Source organism: Eurosta solidaginis, chromosome 1, assembly GCF_040869045.1.
Source record: "Eurosta solidaginis isolate ZX-2024a chromosome 1, ASM4086904v1, whole genome shotgun sequence".
In the NCBI taxonomy this organism is placed as follows: domain Eukaryota; kingdom Metazoa; phylum Arthropoda; class Insecta; order Diptera; family Tephritidae; genus Eurosta; species Eurosta solidaginis.
The window spans coordinates 357,662,317-357,682,735 of record NC_090319.1 but is presented as its reverse complement, the minus strand read 5'-3'; the positions used below and the strand labels follow the sequence as shown (position 1 = coordinate 357,682,735).

The 20,419-nt window shown below is 35.7% G+C and overlaps 1 protein-coding gene across 1 annotated transcript in view; it reads left to right on the top strand.

Annotated features, from left to right (window-relative positions):
- The first annotated feature begins 3,868 nt into the window (after positions 1-3,868).
- Positions 3,869-20,419, top strand: part of LOC137241110 (putative polypeptide N-acetylgalactosaminyltransferase 13) — a 42,910-nt gene continuing 26,359 nt past the window's right edge. The window contains 1 exon segment of the mRNA XM_067768350.1: positions 3,869-3,945. Coding sequence (XP_067624451.1) covers positions 3,869-3,945 — 77 coding nt within the window.

The window sequence follows — 20,419 nt, the reverse complement described above, 5'->3', positions numbered from 1 at the left end:
AATGAAAAAAGTGCCATAATTCTATACCAAATATGAAAAAAGAGATGAAACATGGTAATTGGGTTGGTTTATTGACGCAAAATATAACTTCAGAAAAAACTTTGTAAAATGGGTGTGAAACCTACCATATTAAGTAGAAGAAAATGACAAAAGTTCTGCAGGGCGAAATCGAACGCCCTTGTAATCTTGACAGGAATACTGTTCCTGGTATTACATATATAAATAAATTAGCGGTACCCGACAGATGATGTTCTGGGTTACCCTGGTCCACATTTTGGTCGATATCTCGAAAACGACTTCACATATAAAACTAAGGGCCACTCCCTTTTAAAACCCTCATTAATACCTTTAATACATTCTATAGTCACCCCTGGTCCACCTTTATGACGATAGCTCGAAAAGGCGGCCACCTATAGAACTAAGGCCCACTCCCTATTAAAATACTCATTAGCACCTTTCATTTGATACCCATATCGTACAAAAACACATTCTAGTGTCACCTGGTCCACCTTTATGGCGATATCTCGAAAAGGCGGCCACCTATAGAACTAAGGCCCACTCCCTATTAAAATACTCATTAACACCTTTCATTTGATACCCATATCGTACAAACACATTCTAGAGTCACCCCTGGTCCACCTTTGTGGCGATATCTCGAAACGGCGTCCACCTATGGAACTAAGGATTACTCCCTTTTAAAATACTCATTAACACCTTTCATTTGATGCCCATATCGTACAAAAACACATTCTAGTGTCACCTGGTCCACCTTTATGGCGATATCTCGAAAAGGCGTCCCCCTATAGAACTATGGCCCACTCCCTTTTAAAATACTCTTTAACACCTTCCATTTGAAACACATGTCATACAAACACATTGCAGGGTTAATTTTGCTAAATGGTTATTTTTCCCTGTCTCCAAAGTTCTAAGCTGAGTATGTATAATGTTCGGTTACACCCAAACTTAGCCTTCCTTACTTGTTTTCCCATGCGTTGTTACTTTTTAAACATATTTCACATTTAACAAGTAAGGAAGGTTAAGTTCGGGTGTAACCGAACATTACATACTCAGTTGAGAGCTATGGTGACAACATAAGTGAAAATAACCATGTAGGAAAATGAACCGAGGGAAAACCTGGAATATGTTTGTATGACATGTGTATCAAATGAAAGGCATTAAAGAGTATTTTATGAGGGAGTGGGCCATAGTTCTATAGGTGGACGCCATTTAGGGATATAGCCATAAAGGTGGATCAGAGTTGACTCTAGAATGCGTTTGTACGATATGGGTATCAAATGAAAGGTGTTAATGAGTATTTGAAAAGGGAGTGGCCTGCGTTCTATAGGTGTTCGCCTTTTCGAGATATCGCCATAAAGGTGGACCAGGGGTGACTCTAGAATGCGTTTGTACGATATGGGTATCAAATGAAAGGTTTTAATGAGTATTTTAAAAGGGCGTGGGACTTAGTTCTATAGGTGGACGCCTTTTCGAGATATTGCCATAAAGGTGGACCAGGGGTGACTCTAGAATAAGTTTGTACGATATGGGTATCAAATTAAAGGTATTATTGAGAGTTTTAAAAGTGAGTGGTGGTAGTTGTATATGTGAGGGCATTTTCCAGATATCGACCAAAATGTGGACCAGGGTGACCCAGAACATCATCTGTTGGATACCGCTAATTTATTTATATATGTAGTACCTGCCAAGATTTTAAGGGTTTTTTATTTCGCCTTGCAGAACTTTTTTAATTTTCTTCTACTTAATATGGTAGGTGTCACAACCATTTTATAAAGTTTTTTCTAAAGTTATATTTCGCGTCAATAAAACGATCCAATTACCTTACCATGTTTCATCCCTTTTTTCGTATTTGGTATAAAATTATGGCATTTTTTTCATTTTTCGTAATTTTCGATATCGAAAAAGTGGGCGTGGTCATAGTCGGATTTCGTTCATTTTTCATACCAAGATAAAGTGAGTTCAAGTAAGCACGTGAACTAAGTTCATTAAAGATATGCCGATTTTTGCTCAAGTTATCGTGTTAACGGCCATGCGGAAGGACAGACGGACGACTGTGTATAAAAACTGGGCGTGGCATCAACCGATTTCGCCCATTTTCACAGAAAACAGTTAACGTTATAAAATCTATGCCCATACCAAATTTCAAAAGGATTGGTTAGTTTTTGTTCGAATTATGGCGTTAAAAGTATCCTAGACAAATTAAATGAAAAAGGGCGGAGCCACGCCCATTTTGAAATTTTCTTTTATTTTTGTATTTTGTTGCACCACATCATTACTGGAGTTGAATGGTGACATAATTTACTTATATACTGTAAGGATATTAAATTTTTTGTTAAAATTTTACTTTAAAAAAAATTTTTTTTTAAAAGTAGGCGTGGTCCTTCTCCGATTTTGCTAATTTTTATTGAGCGCACATATAGTAATAGCAGTAACATTCCTGCCGAAGTTCATCATGATATCTTCAACGACTGCCAAATTACAGCTTGCAAAACTTCTAAATTACCTTCTTTTAAAAGTGGGCGGTGCCACGCCCATTGTCCAAAATTTTACTAATTTTCTATTCTGCGTCATAAGTTCAACTCATCTACCAAGTTTCGTCGCTTTATCTGTCTTTTGTAATGAATTATCGCACTTTTTCGGTTTTTCGAAATTTTCGATATCGAAAAAGTGGGTGTGGTTATAGTCCGATATCGTTCATTTTAAATACCGATCTGAGATGAGTGCTCAGGAATCTACGTACCAAATTTCATCAAGATACCTCAAAATGTACTCAAGTTATCGTGTTAACGGACGGACGGACGGTCGGACGGACGGACGGACGGACATGGCTCAATCAAATTTTTTTTCGATCCTGATTATTTTGGTATATGGAAGTCTATATCTATCTCAATTCCTTTATATATGTACAACCAACCGTTATCCAATCAAACTTAATATACTATGTGAGCTCTGCTCAACTGAGTATAAAAATTGCGATTAAACAAATCAATAGAACACAAAATGTGTTAGTAAGTATTTTTCTTGTATAGTGAGAATAGAATATTCATAACAGAGTTTCGCGAAATTTTATATGTGAATGGGCAAGGCGAAATAAACTTCATTTGCCAAGTCTGAAGTTCCTTTATATTTATTTCGCAACATCTTCATTGATTGTGGCGATGTTAGTGGACCGCATAATATTGCGTTGAACGCATCTAAATGAAAAACTTGATTGTGTCTCGGGCATTGCACTGAAAAATGTAAATCAATAAGATACGCAGAATATGCGCATTTGTGCTGGCGTTTCTCCAGAGCTATTCGTTTGTATTGTTTTAGAACTCTTCGCACCACCTACAAGTAGCCACAGCAGGATTTTTGTCACCAACACTTAACAAAATTTTTGGTAAATAATTTTTTTTTTTACATCAAGCAGGTAATTGTGCGTTAGAAGACTTTGTAGTTTATTTACGATTTTGAAATATATTTCTTAACTTTCCTCGACTATAACTTTAAACGGCACACGTTCGTCTTAAGCGCACAACTGATGTACTTTGACTGCCACAAACGCCGCAAAAGCCCTCATTGGAGTCGCAATGCTCATATGTAAATACAAACACACATACATAGGAACATCTACAGAAAAAATTTGGCGCGGACAAAAGCATGCATATGTCTATATATATGCATTTTGCATTTGTGCCATCAAAAGTGGGCAGCATGCGTCTCAACAATTACAAACATATTTTCTTTGCCGCACAGTAGGAGAATTTCGCAGAATTGTTTTCTTAAAATAAATAAACCAGCAGCGAATTAAGACAATTGTAGTATGTAAGTAGTAAGCAGTCTAAGTTGTAACATAGCACGGGGGAAAATGTCGGTAAAATTGGACATCAACGTCGATGTCATTACGCTACCGACTGTCCTACATAAAAAACTACAAGGTGGAACGTTCGTCCAGGACCTACTCATAGCCACTTATGGCCAACCGCTTATATGCTACGCCTCTCCGATATGGTAATCGAGCCTAAAAGTACCACTCTGAAGAAAACTGCAGGCCTCTCAAAACACCGCGCTCAGAACTGCCACGGGATATCTTCTTATATCTTATGTGAGAAGGCTCCCAGAAACCTCGGCATCCCAACATATATCTGATTTAAAAGGCACCCGCCTTTCAATAATTCAAAGAGTCATCTGCATGAGCACCTTGAAGAAATTCGACACTCACATCGACATAAAGTTGTCCGATTTCTTTACCAAAAAATCCTCCGTGAATCCCGTTATCAAAGACATATGCAGACAAACACGGTTGAAGAATGCAACCTCCCCAGAAAGGCGCGCGTCCCTCTAGTTTAACTCCGTTAATTCTTGATACTACAATCAGCATCAGAATCCAGAATCAGCTTGTAATTTGTACCCTCATTACACCAAAAATCTTTTCAATTGCAATGTGGAAGCAACGCTTCTAGTACCCATATCTCTTTGGTCCAACCCTGAGAAATTGCAAGTTTTCTTGGATTCCCGTTGGAGGAATTTGATGGCAGTTTGTGACTGATCGGCTGTAAATGAACATTAACATTTGGTTCACAGTTCCACTATACAATGTGAGCCTGGTTGGTAGGGCTTCTGATAATCGAATAGTAGATTAGCAAAATTTTTAAGTAAAATAATTTCTTATTACTAATCGACTGGTTGTTTGCATTCGATAAGTGGTAGATTCGACTACTCGAATAATTTTTTGTAACTAATTTTGCACTTTGTTTCTTTGGTATCCTGGGAACTGAGAAAGAAATTACTTTTTCAGGTATGTTACCATCAACGCATTTTGCATCGAACAATTAAAATTTTTTTTAACATCAAGACACACAATTTTCGTTAGTATTTGAATAATGAAAGTAAGTTTGCAATCCTATCAAAGGTTCCTACTAGACTAAGCTACTGGTCGATTAGTCGAATTATCGAACAATCGCTGGATTTATAAAAAAGAAAGATTTATAAAAAGAGGAAGTGCCACCCCCAAATTTTAAAAATTGTAATCATTTTATCATAAGCGAGTGGATAATATATGAAATCATATTGTCTATGGTTTTTGATTTATAACGCCCACCTGTACTCTTTGCAGTCATACTTGATTTGAGAAGAAATTGTCTCAAATACACCACCGTCCACTGCTGTTTCATTTTAATTGTTTTGCTGCTAACAGCCTCTACTGTCTCCATGCTGGGATGGCTAATCCTATATATACATATTCACATGTCTTTGATGAGTCTAACCGAATATAATCAGAATATACCGAGAGATAAAGTATATGAGTGAGCACAAAAATACTCACTCAACCTTTATTCAAGGCTGCGCTGCAATTGCATTTTAACGAAACGCATCCACCCAATTCTTCGTTTTAGACTATTTAGACAACAAAGCGTTCCACGATTTTTGGCGATGAATCGAAAGTTGTTAGTGATAGTTAAAGCAATTTCAGTTGAAAAATATTCAAAATATTGCAAATACGCCAATAAGTATTGTGGCGAATATTAGTATCCCCATGCTGTTAGTAAAGAATTACAACAACAAAAGCAGCAAGCAGCCATACTTATGTACGCGAACACATTAAAGCAAGTTGCCACACTTATGTACAAGGCAACGAAGAATGTTCCATACACATAACCATCCGCTTGAAGCAGAGAGATTATGTAGCCGGCAGCTAAGAGTAGAAGTTGTTACTCACACATACATACGCATATGGCTAGAAGAAAAGCATAAACTACAGATATCCATGTATATATGTATCTAAATAACCTAGCATGAGATACAACTTTCCAAAAGGCTTGAGCGTGAAACATCTAGACCTTAGAAGAAATGGGTGAATGATTTAAACATGCTATTAATAATTGTGAAGTACTACTCCCAATGTAGTCTAAATAAAGACCATTTTGCAAAACCAAATATTGGAGTTATTTGTTCGACATTTTAGCGATTCGAACGTTAGCAGAAAGTGTATAATTATCGGAATCCCCCAAAAGATCGTTACAGTATGAACAAAAAGAGGCTCTTTAATTGACTGCATATTGTAAATTTTTGGCTGAAGTCTTCGGCTTTGGTAAAAAAATAACGGTATCCCATAAAGTCTAGATTTAGGGATATGAAGCTAATAAATCTGGTCAACGCTGTAAAATATTATGAGCTAAAATATGACACATATTAAAGTTATCAGAAAATCGCAACTTATACACAACTACACCGAAGTTGAATTTCCTTAAGATATTTCTGAATTCATAAAGTCTTAGCATGTCTTCTTTTCCTATATTCGTTAAGATATGCTCTTAAATGCGTAGCCATAACTACGCTAGTTATATACCTCTTTGGTACCAATATTTTACTGGCTCCCGACTATCGTTGCACTAAATTATTTAACGGCAGTGGTAATGATCGCCCAGTATTCAATAGAGTCAGCTTTCTACTTGAAGACGGCGATTACATTGGTTATGGATATTGTCACCACTTCCTTAATTTGGCAGGTACGCTACAAAAATGCGTTTAGTCTAGGATGAGTTCGGGATGAGTCGCAAAGGAGTACGCGACTTATGCCAGTTTTGATCTTTTTGTATGTGTTGAACTGTTCCCTTTTGTTTGGGCATGTCCTATGAAGAGACTAATTGTACCCATTTATACCCGAAGGGAAACGATAGGACCAGTACCCTTTGTATCCATGTGGGAACGAATGAGGACTAATCTCTTTTCTCATCAAAAAGTGTTGGTTTTCGTATTGTACGACGTTATATATATTTTAAAGGCAATATTAAAACCTGTAAAAAGTTGTTAGATCGCCAACTCATTCCAAGAGATAATGGAACATATGTCCAAGTCATTTAGATTCGGTGTTGGGCTCCAAATTTTTCTTAAATAATTCGAATCAATCGCCTATAATCTTTTTTATTTAACTCAATTCGTTGCCATTTTTTTATGTTTCTTGAAATGGGCTACATAGATTTCAACCTGACTAATAGAAACTGTTTTCAACCGCTTAAAATTCGGCCAGCTATGATTTTTAATCAGTGATCATTGATTGCTGATTATTCGAATTCCTTTAATACCGCTTTTGTAAGTGGCATAGAACGAGATACGAAATATTTTGCTCTAAAGCTGTCATTTTGTTGAACAAGTTCGTTATTTCATTGCACAAATTTTGTAATTTTAAAAAGCCTTACGTAAAATTATTAATTGCGAAATTGGTGTTCAATGTTTATAACGTTTATTTTGACGATTTTTTCGAGAAAGCACTAAACATCGTACTAGCACAAGCAACAATTTTAGGAGATCAGCTCCTTCATATATCTAAGTCTTTGGCAGCTGCTTCCTCGGCAAAATGCAGGTGAGTAGCATTACGCCATCGTCGTGGATGGCCAAAATCGCCGGGATTTTCTTTGTCTTTCTTGTAAATAAGTTCACCTAGTACTTGCGTCAATCTACTTGAAGCAAGAAAAGTGGAAAGAATAGAAGAATAGTTGTTATTTTGCAGCATAGCGCTTCAATAGGTGGGCAAGAATGGCGACAGATCCTTCAGACCATCGTTCAGTCATCGACATAGGAAACAAAGATGACAGACTCGATATGTGAAAATTTAGCAAAAGGGGAAATAGGACACCACACTGAGGCACCCTTTTGTTTAGCTCTTCTCTTCATAATATTTCATTAACGAGGCACCTACGCCCTCTCCTCTATCTGCCACCTTAACCTCTCCAGAAGGAGTGGGATACTTGTGCTTTTCCTGTCTTTCTCCTATTTCAGGCGCCCTGTCACCTCACCCATCTTTGTTTTCATTCAGCTCTCGATGTCTCTATCAATGTTCAATTATTTTGACTTCTACCTTTTTTTGTCACTGTCGCATTCTCTTAACCTCTTCTTCTTCCCATCCCTCTCACAGGAAAGTGTACCATAGTTTCGGTTCATAATCCACTTTGCAGAAAAAACTACCTCATAAAAAGAGCAACTTGTTAACTCTAAATAAAATCGGTTAACAAATTTTGAAAAAGGGTTAAAAGATCTTGCTCCTAACAAATACAAACAAAACAGTTAACATTGGTGGAGAAATGGGGTCATCCGTTTTCGAGTGATGCCATGACCAACCACAATATGGACTAATTTTTACATTTGTAGAAAAGGGTGGTTCTCATAAGCTAAATAAAAATTTTGTCCAGTCTTTTTCGTCTCCAATGTTGTTGTTGTTGTTGTGTGCGACCACTCACAAATTGTCATCAAAGCCCTTTTACAGAAGTCTAACATTTTCTAAAGGATTGGACCATGGAGATGCTGCTTAAGAGCCCTGGGTTCAACATTACAATAAAATAAAATAATTTAAAAAAATTTTTTAAGTTAAGCGGTTTTATTGAAAACAATACTTACATGAAGTAATAATAATATTAAAAGCTAGAAAATAATTAGGTAGATCCTAGGTACTAGTCATCACACTCTTCACCAATCTAGGGTGTTGATAAGACAATTAAATAAAACCGTTGGACGCTTGAAATTTCTAAAAATGTGATTAGGGTTCAGTTGGTCTTACTTATGACTATCTATAGAAATTTACGCGTCCAACGATTTTATTTAATTGTCTGATCAACACCCTAGATTGGTGAAGAGTGTGATGACTAGTACCTAGGATCTACCTAATTATTTTCTAGCTTTTAATATTATTATTACTTCATGTAAGTATTGTTTTCAATAAAACTGTTTAACTTAGAAAATTTTATTTTTTTATTTATTTTTTTTTCAAATTTTTAGTCTTTATTTAATTGCCTATTATTTCTCAATCTATTTAGTTCATGTAGTGTCTCGTCACTGCAAGGACTTCCCTGACAATTTGTTACAATCAAATTCCTCAATACATAATCATTCCAAAGACTTTACTCGACTCTGCGCCACGTACGCTTGTCCCTCCTCCAACTCCAATATATTTTGATGTCATTTCTACCGGACTGTATGTAATAATTGTTCCAAATATGAGCCAAATCGGACCACAAATACGATTTTTGTGAATATCTCGATCTTTGCGCCACCTAGCGGCGATTTTTTTCATAAGTCGCTTTCTATTCTCGTATTTATTATGTGTTCCAAATAGGAGCCAAATTGGATCACAACTAAAATTTTTGTGAATATCCTTGCGCCACCCAGCGGCGATTTTTTTTCATAGGTCGCTTTCTATTCATGTATGTATTATATGTTCCAAATATGAGCCAAATCGGACCACGATCCATGCGCCACCTAGCGGCGATTTTTTTCATAGGTCGCTTTCTATCCTTGCACATATTATGTGTTCCAAATATGAGCGAAATTGGACCACAAATACGATTTTTCTGAATATCTCGATCCTTGCGCCACCTAGCGGCGATTTTTTTCTTATTATTGCATTGTCGTCGGGTTCTGAACTATATTCCAAGTTTCAAGCTTGTAGCTTATCGGGAAGTTACTTAAATTTCAATTACAAAATTCGTGCCAGCAAACCAACCAACCAGCCGTTTAAAATGATGGTTGGTGTCATGTAGGGACACATCGCATGTGAAGCATACATTACTTAAATCGGTATTTATTATCTACAAGTAAGAGCTTAACCTATCACAATACTCACATCGATCCGTCAGTGTAACCCAATCCATTTCCAACTGGAAACACAATTTATATGTGATATTTTTGTCTCAGGTATTTCCGTCTGTGGGGGTGAGACGGGAAGACATCGTTCATTTTATTTATAAGGAGCACCATAATGCATATATCTATATCCTTAAAGAGAAGATACTCAATTAAAATAATATTTTAAATTGCTGCTTATTTTACTGTAACTAATCGCTTAACGCATTACTGTAAATGCTATGGCAAAAATATTACCGTCAATATAAAAAAAGTTACTTAAATACAATATTTTTCTCTGCGGATTGCCTTTGGCGTTTTTACAAACTTTTCATTCATAATATATATCTTAATTCCCCTTTTATGCGGAACAAAAATATTTAGTACAGCGTAAATGATTCAAATTTCAAGGCCACCAAAACCTTTCACAATAAGCTTAGGGATTAGGAAAAAAATAAATTATTATGTTCACAAAAAAGCTGATGCCGTCGAGCTGCCAACAGAGCAACAACAATGCTGTTATTTAAATTTTTTTGTGAATCGTTGCGCATACATACTTAATGATAAGTTAAATTCCAACATTGCATTGTTAATTTGTGATTTCCGAAAAGAAAAAAACTGCAAAAATATAATTCCAAATTTTTTTTTGTACTAGAGCACAATAACGATTTTCAAAGAAGCGCGTAAAAAAATTCTTCGTAAACGGCTAAAAGTTTGTAAAAATTGAAAAAAGTCAGAAAGCAAAGTATTGTGAATCGAAAGAATAGCAATCCACAAACTCTATTGACTTCACTCGCTCCTTTTGATTATTATACTCACCTGGGCAAAGCTCGCGGAGTATATTAATTTTAATAGCATAACGGTAGCTTATAATGGCATAAGATCGGGAAAAATCAGAGTTAGAAAGGGAAGCCATGTCCGCCTGTGAATATGTTAACTTGGGCGCATTTTAAGATATCTTATTATGCGGGTTTCTTGGTGCTAATCTCGTTATGAGTGCGATCGGCCGAGAACCTCGCCCACATTTTGTCTTAATGTATATATTTCTCCTGTACGTGTGTTTGTGACTGAACTGCTGGTGAACGAATAGATCAATTTTTAAAAAATATTTTGTATGTATTCAAGCGGATGCTTCATGATTTCAAGATGGTCCGTTTTCTTTCTTACCTTTCCGTGAAGTTAACGAAGGGTCAACCTATACCAAAAATCGTACTTATGGTACGATCTGCTTGAAATTTGGCACAGGGATACCTACTTGACTTTTTTATTATTTGGGAAACTTTTTACGAAAATTGGACCAAAGATCGAGCTATTTCAAAAAATCAAGTTAATGAGACGATTTGCTTTTTAACCAAGTTAATATTTGAAAAAGCTTACTTTCTGGCAGGGGCCAGAGACCACCCTTTTCCAACAAAATTTTATTTATGGCTCAATTTACTTCAGATTTGGTACAAGAATACGTCTTTATCAAGCCAAATATTTGGGAAACTGGACAAAATGTGTACCAGGGTGATTCCAGAACGTGTTTCCACAATAGGAGTATGAAGTAGGATGTGATAGTGAGGGTCTTAACAAGGCAAAATGAAAATATGAGATATAATTCGGAATTTGAGACGGAGAAAAAGAGAAAGTGGGAGAAAGAAAAATAGAGAGAGGTTGAGCAAAGAAAGTGAGAGTAGGAAATGGGGACAAAAATAGACAAAGTACAAGATTAGAAGAATTAATATTGGATAAAACGAAAGGGGGAAGATATAAAGGAGAGACAAGGATCAGATATGGAGAGGAGGACATACCTTTTTTTGGCAGAAGTTACAGTATGACAAGTGAGACTGTTAATTGAAAAAGTAGATACATCGCAGTAAAGAAAATTATCGAGTAGGAGAACGTTTCAATTATCTACGTAAAAATGAATGCGATTTTAAAATTGTAACTGCGTTAGTTTAATGCACTTTCCTAGTGTTTTATGAAAGAACTGACAACGAAATTAGCTGGTCAGGTGAAGCAGGAGAAGTGGCAGTGGAACTGGGAGTAGGTGTGGTGAATGGAGTGTGACTAACAGTTAAAGTGGGAGTGGAAATGGGAGTGTTAGTGGAAGTAGATTTGGGTGGGAGTAAGAGTGGGAATAGGAGTGGGAGTTTGAGTGGAAGTAGGAGTTGTAGCTTGAGTGGGAATGGTATTGGGAGTGTGAGGATGTTTAAGGGGTGAACAAGAAAAAGGAAAGAAATAATGAAGTACAAAAGAATGAAATGGAGAGTAAAGAGGGGAAGCAGAGCTTACTTTTAGAAACCAATTTTCGGGCAGAACAAAGTATATATATTTGTATGAATGTATATAAAAACTTGAAGAACAACAAAACAGTGTTTAGATATTTAATATGTGGGTTGAAATAGAGACACTTAGTTTAAAGAATTTGTGAAAATGGGTGTGGCACCCACCACTTCTGAAAAGGAAAATTTTTCGTAATTTTCCGTCATCAAAACTCATTTAATCGGCGATTGCCCATATTGCTCTCTGAAACCGCCTTGCAAACATGAATCACTTCAACACATAATTACATACGAAGTAGTATGTGATGTGTAGAAGATTAGTATATGCAAAAAGAAGGCAATTGGGAAAAACTTTACAACAACTAAGGCATGACGTAGCTGAATGCGTTTGTAATCATTTCAACTATCGTAGGAGTGCGGGTTCGAATCCCACTCCCGGAGGCTTACAAGGTATAATCGAAACAGCTGTCGCCTTGTCCGCCTGATGTCACGTTGTTTAAATTTTTACCAAATTATTAACTAAAAAACTCATTTAAATTGTAACCACAAAACTCGGTGAACTGTTAACCCTTGTCATAAGGATAAACCTGCGAATCCTGACCGAAAGCGGTTAAGAGCCGGGCCCATTTTTGTATTAAATATTTTTAAAAATTTTGATGCCAATATATTTCTCCGACATTAATTTAATCATTAGCTTAAACTTAATATCATTAATAGTTCAAATTAAAGATAAAATAAGATTTAAAATTGGTTTGATGTATCGAAAATTTTAAATTGCCTTCTCAAAAAAGACAAGAAAGCAATATGATAATTTTTTCTTTTTTGGAAATTTTACTGCTTTTATTATATGAAAATTGGTTATGCATAGAAATATTACACTTTAACATTAAATTATATTACAATAAAATTTTACTTTCAGAATAATTTCAAATAATTTCAAGCAGCTTGAATTAAACTCTTCTATGAAAAATGCAGTTGATTTCACTTTACTGCTTTTAGAATTACAGGACATGATGGCAGAAGTGTATCAAATAAAATTATTTATTTACTTTATACACTTTACTACCTTTTTGCTATGGAGGGCCGTATTGGACATTGGCAATCGGTTGGATTCCAAACATTATGAAAACGGGTATGGCACGTCCCCTGCATAGAAGCGGAATAAAGGTTTTAATAAAAATGCCCACTTTTAAAATATCTAGGCCCCCGCGAGTTTAAACTACAATTAAAAGTAGAGTTTAACCCTGCCACTTTGGCCGCCTTAGCTGAGATGAGAAGCGGAATTTTATGTTATCGAACGAAGTGGCATAGTCAAACTTTAGTCAACTTTAAGTAAAGTTTAAAAAAAAAACCAGGCAAAACTTGATTTGAATGAACTTAACGACAAAAACTTGCAGCTAAGTATATAATGGTCGGTTGTAGCAAAAATTTAACGCCATTATTGGTTTTTATATTGTTTTGCTTTGCATTCAAACTTGCTATGCTATCATCTTTTACGCATAAACGAATGCAAAGTATTTTCAGAGATCTTATTTCAATTTGAATTTTTTTGTGCCGAAGCCGCTTGCAGACAAAATAATTTTTTGAATTCTTGCGGGAAAAAGTAGAGTGCGGTCCGTAGTGGGGTATAAAACCGCAGTTTGATGTTTGAACCAATAGGAGAAACATTTCCGTAAATAAGATTTTTTCGAATAAAAGCATTTCATAGTTTTCCCGCCTAAACTTTAATGAATGTTTGTTTTATTTTTTTATTGTTTCTTTTCAAGAGGTCACTAGTCTCCATTGTTTTTTTGTTTTTTTTTTTTTTGCTTATGTTATCCTCTTCAGCACGTGAACCTGGAACGTTTACCATGGTAGGAAAGAATCCTACCAACTATTACAAAGCGGCTGTCCAAATATGGTAGTCCAATTTCTGGAGAAATCCAATGTTATATACTCAGCTGAAGGCTTTCGCACATATAATAAAAAGAAATCCAAGAAAAATCTCACGAACATAAGCTATGAAAACAAAATAAAATAAAAAACAAGTAAGGACGGGACTGTCTTCGGCTGTGCCGAAGACTTCATACGTTTCATGAATGGGGCTGAACAATAATCTTATCCCATTCGTAATCTCCAAACAATGCGCTGTATAAGATAAGAAATATATAGTGAACAGTTGTACATACCTAAACAATTTTAAGATAAATATAAAAAATGGCAAAAAACCCCTTATCTGAACGATCGGTTGTATGGGGTATATATTATATATAGCTAAGATCGAAATGATTTTTACAGGAAATCTTCTATGATATATTAGAATATACATCGCCAAGTTTCATGTTTTTATATTGGAAACTAAGGGAGAAATGGCCAAAAATCTTTCTATCTGAACGATCGGTTGTATGGGATAGGTATATACTATATACATATAGCTCCGATCAAAGTAATGTTTTCTGGAAATCTTCTATGATATTGTAACGAATTTGCTTGCAAATCCTCTTATTTGCCTTTATGCTAAGTTCGTATCACTAAACTGTTGAATAAATAACTCCAATATTGAATAATGGAAAAATGGCCTTTATTAAAGTACTTCACAATAACACTTATACTTTGCAATTAGCTGGCTTACTAACCAAACTGATAGCTTAAATGAAACTGACTTTCAAAATAATACTACTATTGCTCGCTAGATATCGTCTTAATCGAAACTGATTGACAGCTCAAATCAAACTGAATTCCAGCGCCTCTACATCTGTCGCCTTTTTTACTCTTTGATTTTAACATTCGCATCTTCTAGGCGCTTCCAGAATCTACTAGTCTATTAGCTCTCAAACATCTCAGCTGTAACTACAATTGCACAATTTTATAGTTTTTCTCATTGCATACTTATAGGTGTATCTCAGATATATGCATGTGTTTGTGCATTGACTCTCCGCTGCTCGTATACGTACATGGTACATATGTGTAGACGCAATTATTTATTCGTTTATGTAGATACATAATGATTAAATTGTTGATGTGAATGTTTGTAGTTTACAGTCTCTCGCGCACACATAGGCGTATAAGTAAATGCATCTGTGTGTGATATCTCTCGGCTGCCTTATATATGTGTATACATGATTTGATTATTGACGTAAATATCGCTTAGCATAGCCTTAGCATCGCCTTAGTGATGGTATAGCTTAGTGATGCTAATATCCGTGACAATATATTAGAAAAAATATTACCTAGCTTAACGTTCTTATAATGGAAATTAAGGGAGAAATTGCCAAAAATTTTCTATCTGAAAGATCGGTTGTATGGGATATATATTACATATAGCTCCGATCGAAATGATTTTTTCAGAAAATTGAAATATATATCACCGAGTTTCACGTTTATAATTTCTAAAGTGCGGCAGGAATGACCAAAATCGTCTTATGTGAACGATCGGTTGTATGGGAGATATATGTTATAGTGGTCCTATCCTACCGGATTCGACAAATGTCTAATATAATACAAAAATACATCCTTGTGCCAAATTTCATTGAGATATCTTAAAATTTGAGGGAGTAGTTTGCGTTTAAACGGAAGACGGACGGACAGACGTACATGGCTATATCATATCAGTTCGTCGCCATGATCAATTCCTTATACTTAATGGTGAGTCTATCTTCTATATTTCTCAACGTTACAAACATCGGACCAAAGTTAATATGCCATTTTATATTCGTGAGAGGTATAATAAAATAGTTTTAGTTTAATAAAATTGAAATATTTTAAATTGGTAACTAGGTCAAATTTCTGTTTTTTTTTTTGCTTGTTGGGTAGCTATTTCGGCCGTTCTAATACAAATGAAAAATTATGAAATATTCATTATTCTTCTACGCATTTCGACGTTTTAATTCCCATCCCAGGAAGCACTAAATATGGACCATAACAAAATATTTGATATATTTTTTGTGTTAATTTTTCTAAAATTTGTTGCTTGTGGAGAATGGCGTTAAAACGTCGAAACTCGTAAAAGGATAAAGAAAATTTTATAGTCCTTCATTTATAATAGAACAGCCAGAGCAGCTCTTACCCAACAAACAACTATATATTTTTTATATATGGACAAAAATTGTCCTTCTTAATATGCTTTATTTATTTATTAAAAGGGCTTCCTAATAAATTGTGACTGTCAACCGTTTTCGAAAATATTTAACCTTTTCAGTATTCAATACCAATGTACATACGTGACATATTGCATGCAAGAAATATCTTCCATTCGTTATATTTAAAGTGAATTATAACACGACACAGAGATAAACATATATATCAGCATTCATCCGTTTATTGGCGCTGAGGCGCCTAGGCGATTTGGGTCTTATAGTCAGAAGTCACGCCAGCTACTTCCGTTTCGCAATATCTGGCGCTAATTGGGAGCACCAATAGAGGCCACGTTTTTTCCAGCTGCCTTTTCGAACTCAGGGGAGGTCTCCCATTTCCACTGCTTCCAAACTGCGGCGTAGACTGAAATACTTTCTATGCTCATGTCTGCGTAAAGCTCATAAGAATTGCACGGTGCGAGATTTAAGCGAGCTTGTCTTCCAATCTGCGTCGTGCTCCTTTTCATTTTTTTTTTGAAATTAGTGGGACCAGGTCTTATGTTTTACGTCGACTCCAAACGGCGTCTTCAAGATAGATAAGTTTTCACTGAAAAGCTTTTCAAGGCAGAAATATACTCGGAGTGCTTGCCAAACATTGTTGACGGGCGACCCTACTTAGGAATATATTTTCTAATTGAAGAAACTGGTTTCTAAATTTTTGATGCTGCCTTGCACTGGAATTGAACCCAGGACGTTCGGTAAGGCAGGCGGGGCACGCTACCATCACACCGCGGCAGCCGCCGTGTAAGCTCATACAACTCTGATCCGGAGACATTTTTTCTCGAATCTTTCGAAAGACATTTCATGCTCTCTCGACTGTCCGTGATTCCAAGCCATAAATCAGGATAGGTATGATAAGCAACTTATAGAGCGCAATTTTTGACGTCGTGAGAGGATTTTGCCTCCTCAGTCCAAAGAAGTAATTGCTGACAAGGATTATCCTTCGCTTGATTTCTAAGCTGACATTCTCTAATTAATTTCCCTCTGCAGTTATGTAGCTGCCAAACCCCAACCGCACCGATTATTTCTTAGATGATAGAAAGTACGTCGTGTTGTCATCATTTACCGCAAGTCTCACTTGTTTGCCTTTTTAACTTATCCATATCTACATATCTACAGTTTTTACTTAATTTTTCATCAACGCAGTCTTACCAATTATTTCGTTTATTTTGTGCTTAATTATTCAAATTGATTTTTTTCCATTCACTTTGTGTGAATTTGGTTGTAAAAATGTTTTATTTTCATGTTCGCTGTTCCTCTCAGTTGTCTTGTATCTTTTGATTCAAAACTCATAATTTTTTATGATTTTTTTTCTATTTTGGTATGGAGTTTAGGTTTGAGTTTTGCATTTGAAGACAGCTGCTCTTTACTATGTACATTCAAGGCTTTTAAATAACACTAAACCGTTCAAAAGACTAATGAGAATCGGCCAACATCAATTTTTGATAACCCTAATTGGTAAGGGTGATCCACCCCCTAAATTTTTTTGTTACTGGGACTGAGACTAGGCCTGAGACTTGAACTGGGAAAAGGGATGGCGAAGAACTAGGGAGTAGAAAAGAGAGGGAAGGAGAGGAGGTGAGATATAGGGATAGATGGAGAGGAAAAAGGAGAATCGGAGGGAGCTTATGCGGAAGTAACTGAGGGAAAAACGGAGAGGAAGAGGAGAAAGACTAGGCAGAGGGAGTAGTGACAAAAAAGTAAAGGATAAAGAGAGAGAGATGGGAGTGTAAGTGGCAAAAATTTGCTGAAAATTATGCAGATAGAACAGAGTTAGAGCAGAACAGATCCGCTAGCTTTAGTTTATTTATATATCCGGAACAATCTCGAAAATTGCTCAACCGACTACGAAGCCACTTTATAAATCCGTAGTACATATAAATCTAATTTTGCCTATCTAGATTTTCCTACAGAGAATGATTTATAAGGTTGCCACATATTTTGAACTGGCCGGTGTTGAGGTTGCCATATATTTCAAATTAAAATTTTTCCAAGTGGATTTGCCCCCTAGTTCTGCCATCTGATATAATTGTATAATAACTTTGTATATCCACTATTATTTAGGAAATTGCTCTACCGACATGTTTAAAATTTGGTACATAGATAAAGGATTATATTCTTAGATCTTTTGCCTACCTCACACAGATATTGAGCGGGCACGACGGCTTTAAGCTATATCTACATAAGCGTGGGATGGAGGAGAATCCTTTTTATCCACACTGTCCCTCCGAATTGAAAAGCGCAGAACATGTAATGTTTGACTGCCTTCATTTGTACGGCGAAAGACTATACTTACACAGAGTTTTTGGAGAGGAACTTTCCATTAGGAATTTAGTTCCCCGAATGTGCGGACAAATAGATTGTTGAAAGCAAGATGTCCTTTATAGTTGTGATGAAATTGATGCATGCTGAAAGGGAGCGCAGAGAAATGCGCATACGAAGTAAGTCATGATAACCAAAACGGGTATCAAACAAGATACGACAATTAGATATAAATGCTGCTAGAAAGATATATCAAATTCTATGCATTGGCGGCGGGGTACCCAAGTGACTTAAATATCGGCTGTAGAAGGTTGATTCAGTCTCCAACAAAGTTTTCTGAATTTTCTCCAGCGGTTACGTTGGCTAGGTCAGCTCAGATATCACCCGCTGATGTGGGCAGAGGATATGTTAGTAACCAGTCGGTTGAAAAGACCAGGTAAAAAGTGATTTGTGAACCACTCGGTGCATTCTATTGGCGCCTGATGTTGCAACGAAGACGTGACTGAAGCGGACGGCCATTCCCGTTTACACAATTAAACGCCAAATGAGATTTTCGGGGTAGTTTGAAAGGATTGGCTATGTTTTGCAATCAATTGCATAACAAATATTTTTAATCCCGCTCAAGATATTTGACTAAAAAATAAACTACTAAAAAAGGTTTTCTCCTATCAGAATTCGAACCTGGGCATTTAAAAGATTCTAACCATCTGTGGTTTTTTTATGTGTTTTTCTATTCTTTTCCAAACCTCTGGTTAAGCATTAGGAGCGAGTCAAAGCCTTGACGTAGAGAACTTTTTATTTACCAAAATTATTGAAACCCTACCGGCCGTTTTCTCATGTGAACTTTAAAACTTATCCTATAAAACGAATTTTGTTGACAAAAAATGCTGTTACCGGAAAGATAAACCGTAAAGCTTACTTAAGAAAACGACCCTAAAATAGTTATTATAATATATTTGTTGATCAAATTTATATATCCTTAAATTACAGTTATTATTTCGTGAGCTCTCTATTCGTTGAGAGTTATCCTGGAGCTCTGCAAATAATGCAAAAGCTCTTCCTTACTACATCTATCATTTTAAAAGTCTTTATATTAGGTCGCTTTCCTGGTTGTTCGCAAACTTCCATTAAAAAGTGGGTAGTCTTCTAAATTGCCTTTAAACCCACTTCGTAACATGTAGAAATTACGTTTGAGTTTGGAAGTTTCGCGGTCAATATTTAAATAAAAATCCATTTGTAGGTGGGTTGAGATAATTGAAAACCTCCTACTAGATTTGGAACTCAGCAATTAAATTTTAAATATGAAGCGAACGAAAACTCCATTGAAAATTTCATACACCGGGAAAAAGTTTCGCTAGACTCGATGAATTAAAAAATACAGAAGAGTAAATCTTGCGATTGCGTTTTACGTGATATCCCGGTAAGCTACAAAGTTAAAAATCAGCAATTACCTCAGAATTCTGTAAAAGAGCGAAGAAAGGGAAATTGTTGAATATGATTCAGCCACTATTGACGGTGAAACACGAAAGACCAAATATGACCCTAGCTGGCGCATGGATCCAGATATTTAGAAAACTCGTTCAGAAATAGGGGACTCATGAAATCGATTTTTTTTGTTTGTAATTCCCCATTAATCTACTGAGTTGCAACCTTAAAAATTGTTGCAAAACCGATTAAAATGCGAAATAATAAAAAAATAATTGGCTAATGCCCACGGCAAACTATCTTTTTTGCTCAGAATTAACTTAACATGATTAACCCCTCATGTAATACTAATACATTTTTGAAAATTTTTCATTGGTTCTGAGCCTAAAAAAACTTGTCGTTCTGCAAGTGGTGCTAAGCATTACAAACTTCGAGTCACCATCCGGGCCTCACTTAAATGATGAAAATAGAAAAATGTGACACATTTTTAATACACTTCGTAATTTTAATGTATCCATGAGGGAATTATACAAGCTAGGGTCAGGGCGATATAAACACAAACAAAGACAACAATTCCATGTATTTTGTTTTTGTAATTCAATGGTATGTTATTAATAAAATTAAAGAAAAAAAACTTTTTTAAAAATAAGCTTTTATTATTGGTGAATAAAATTAACCAAAAAGTAAAAAATAAATTTACTGTAAAGAAATATAACACTTTATAAGTTCATTGTAAGC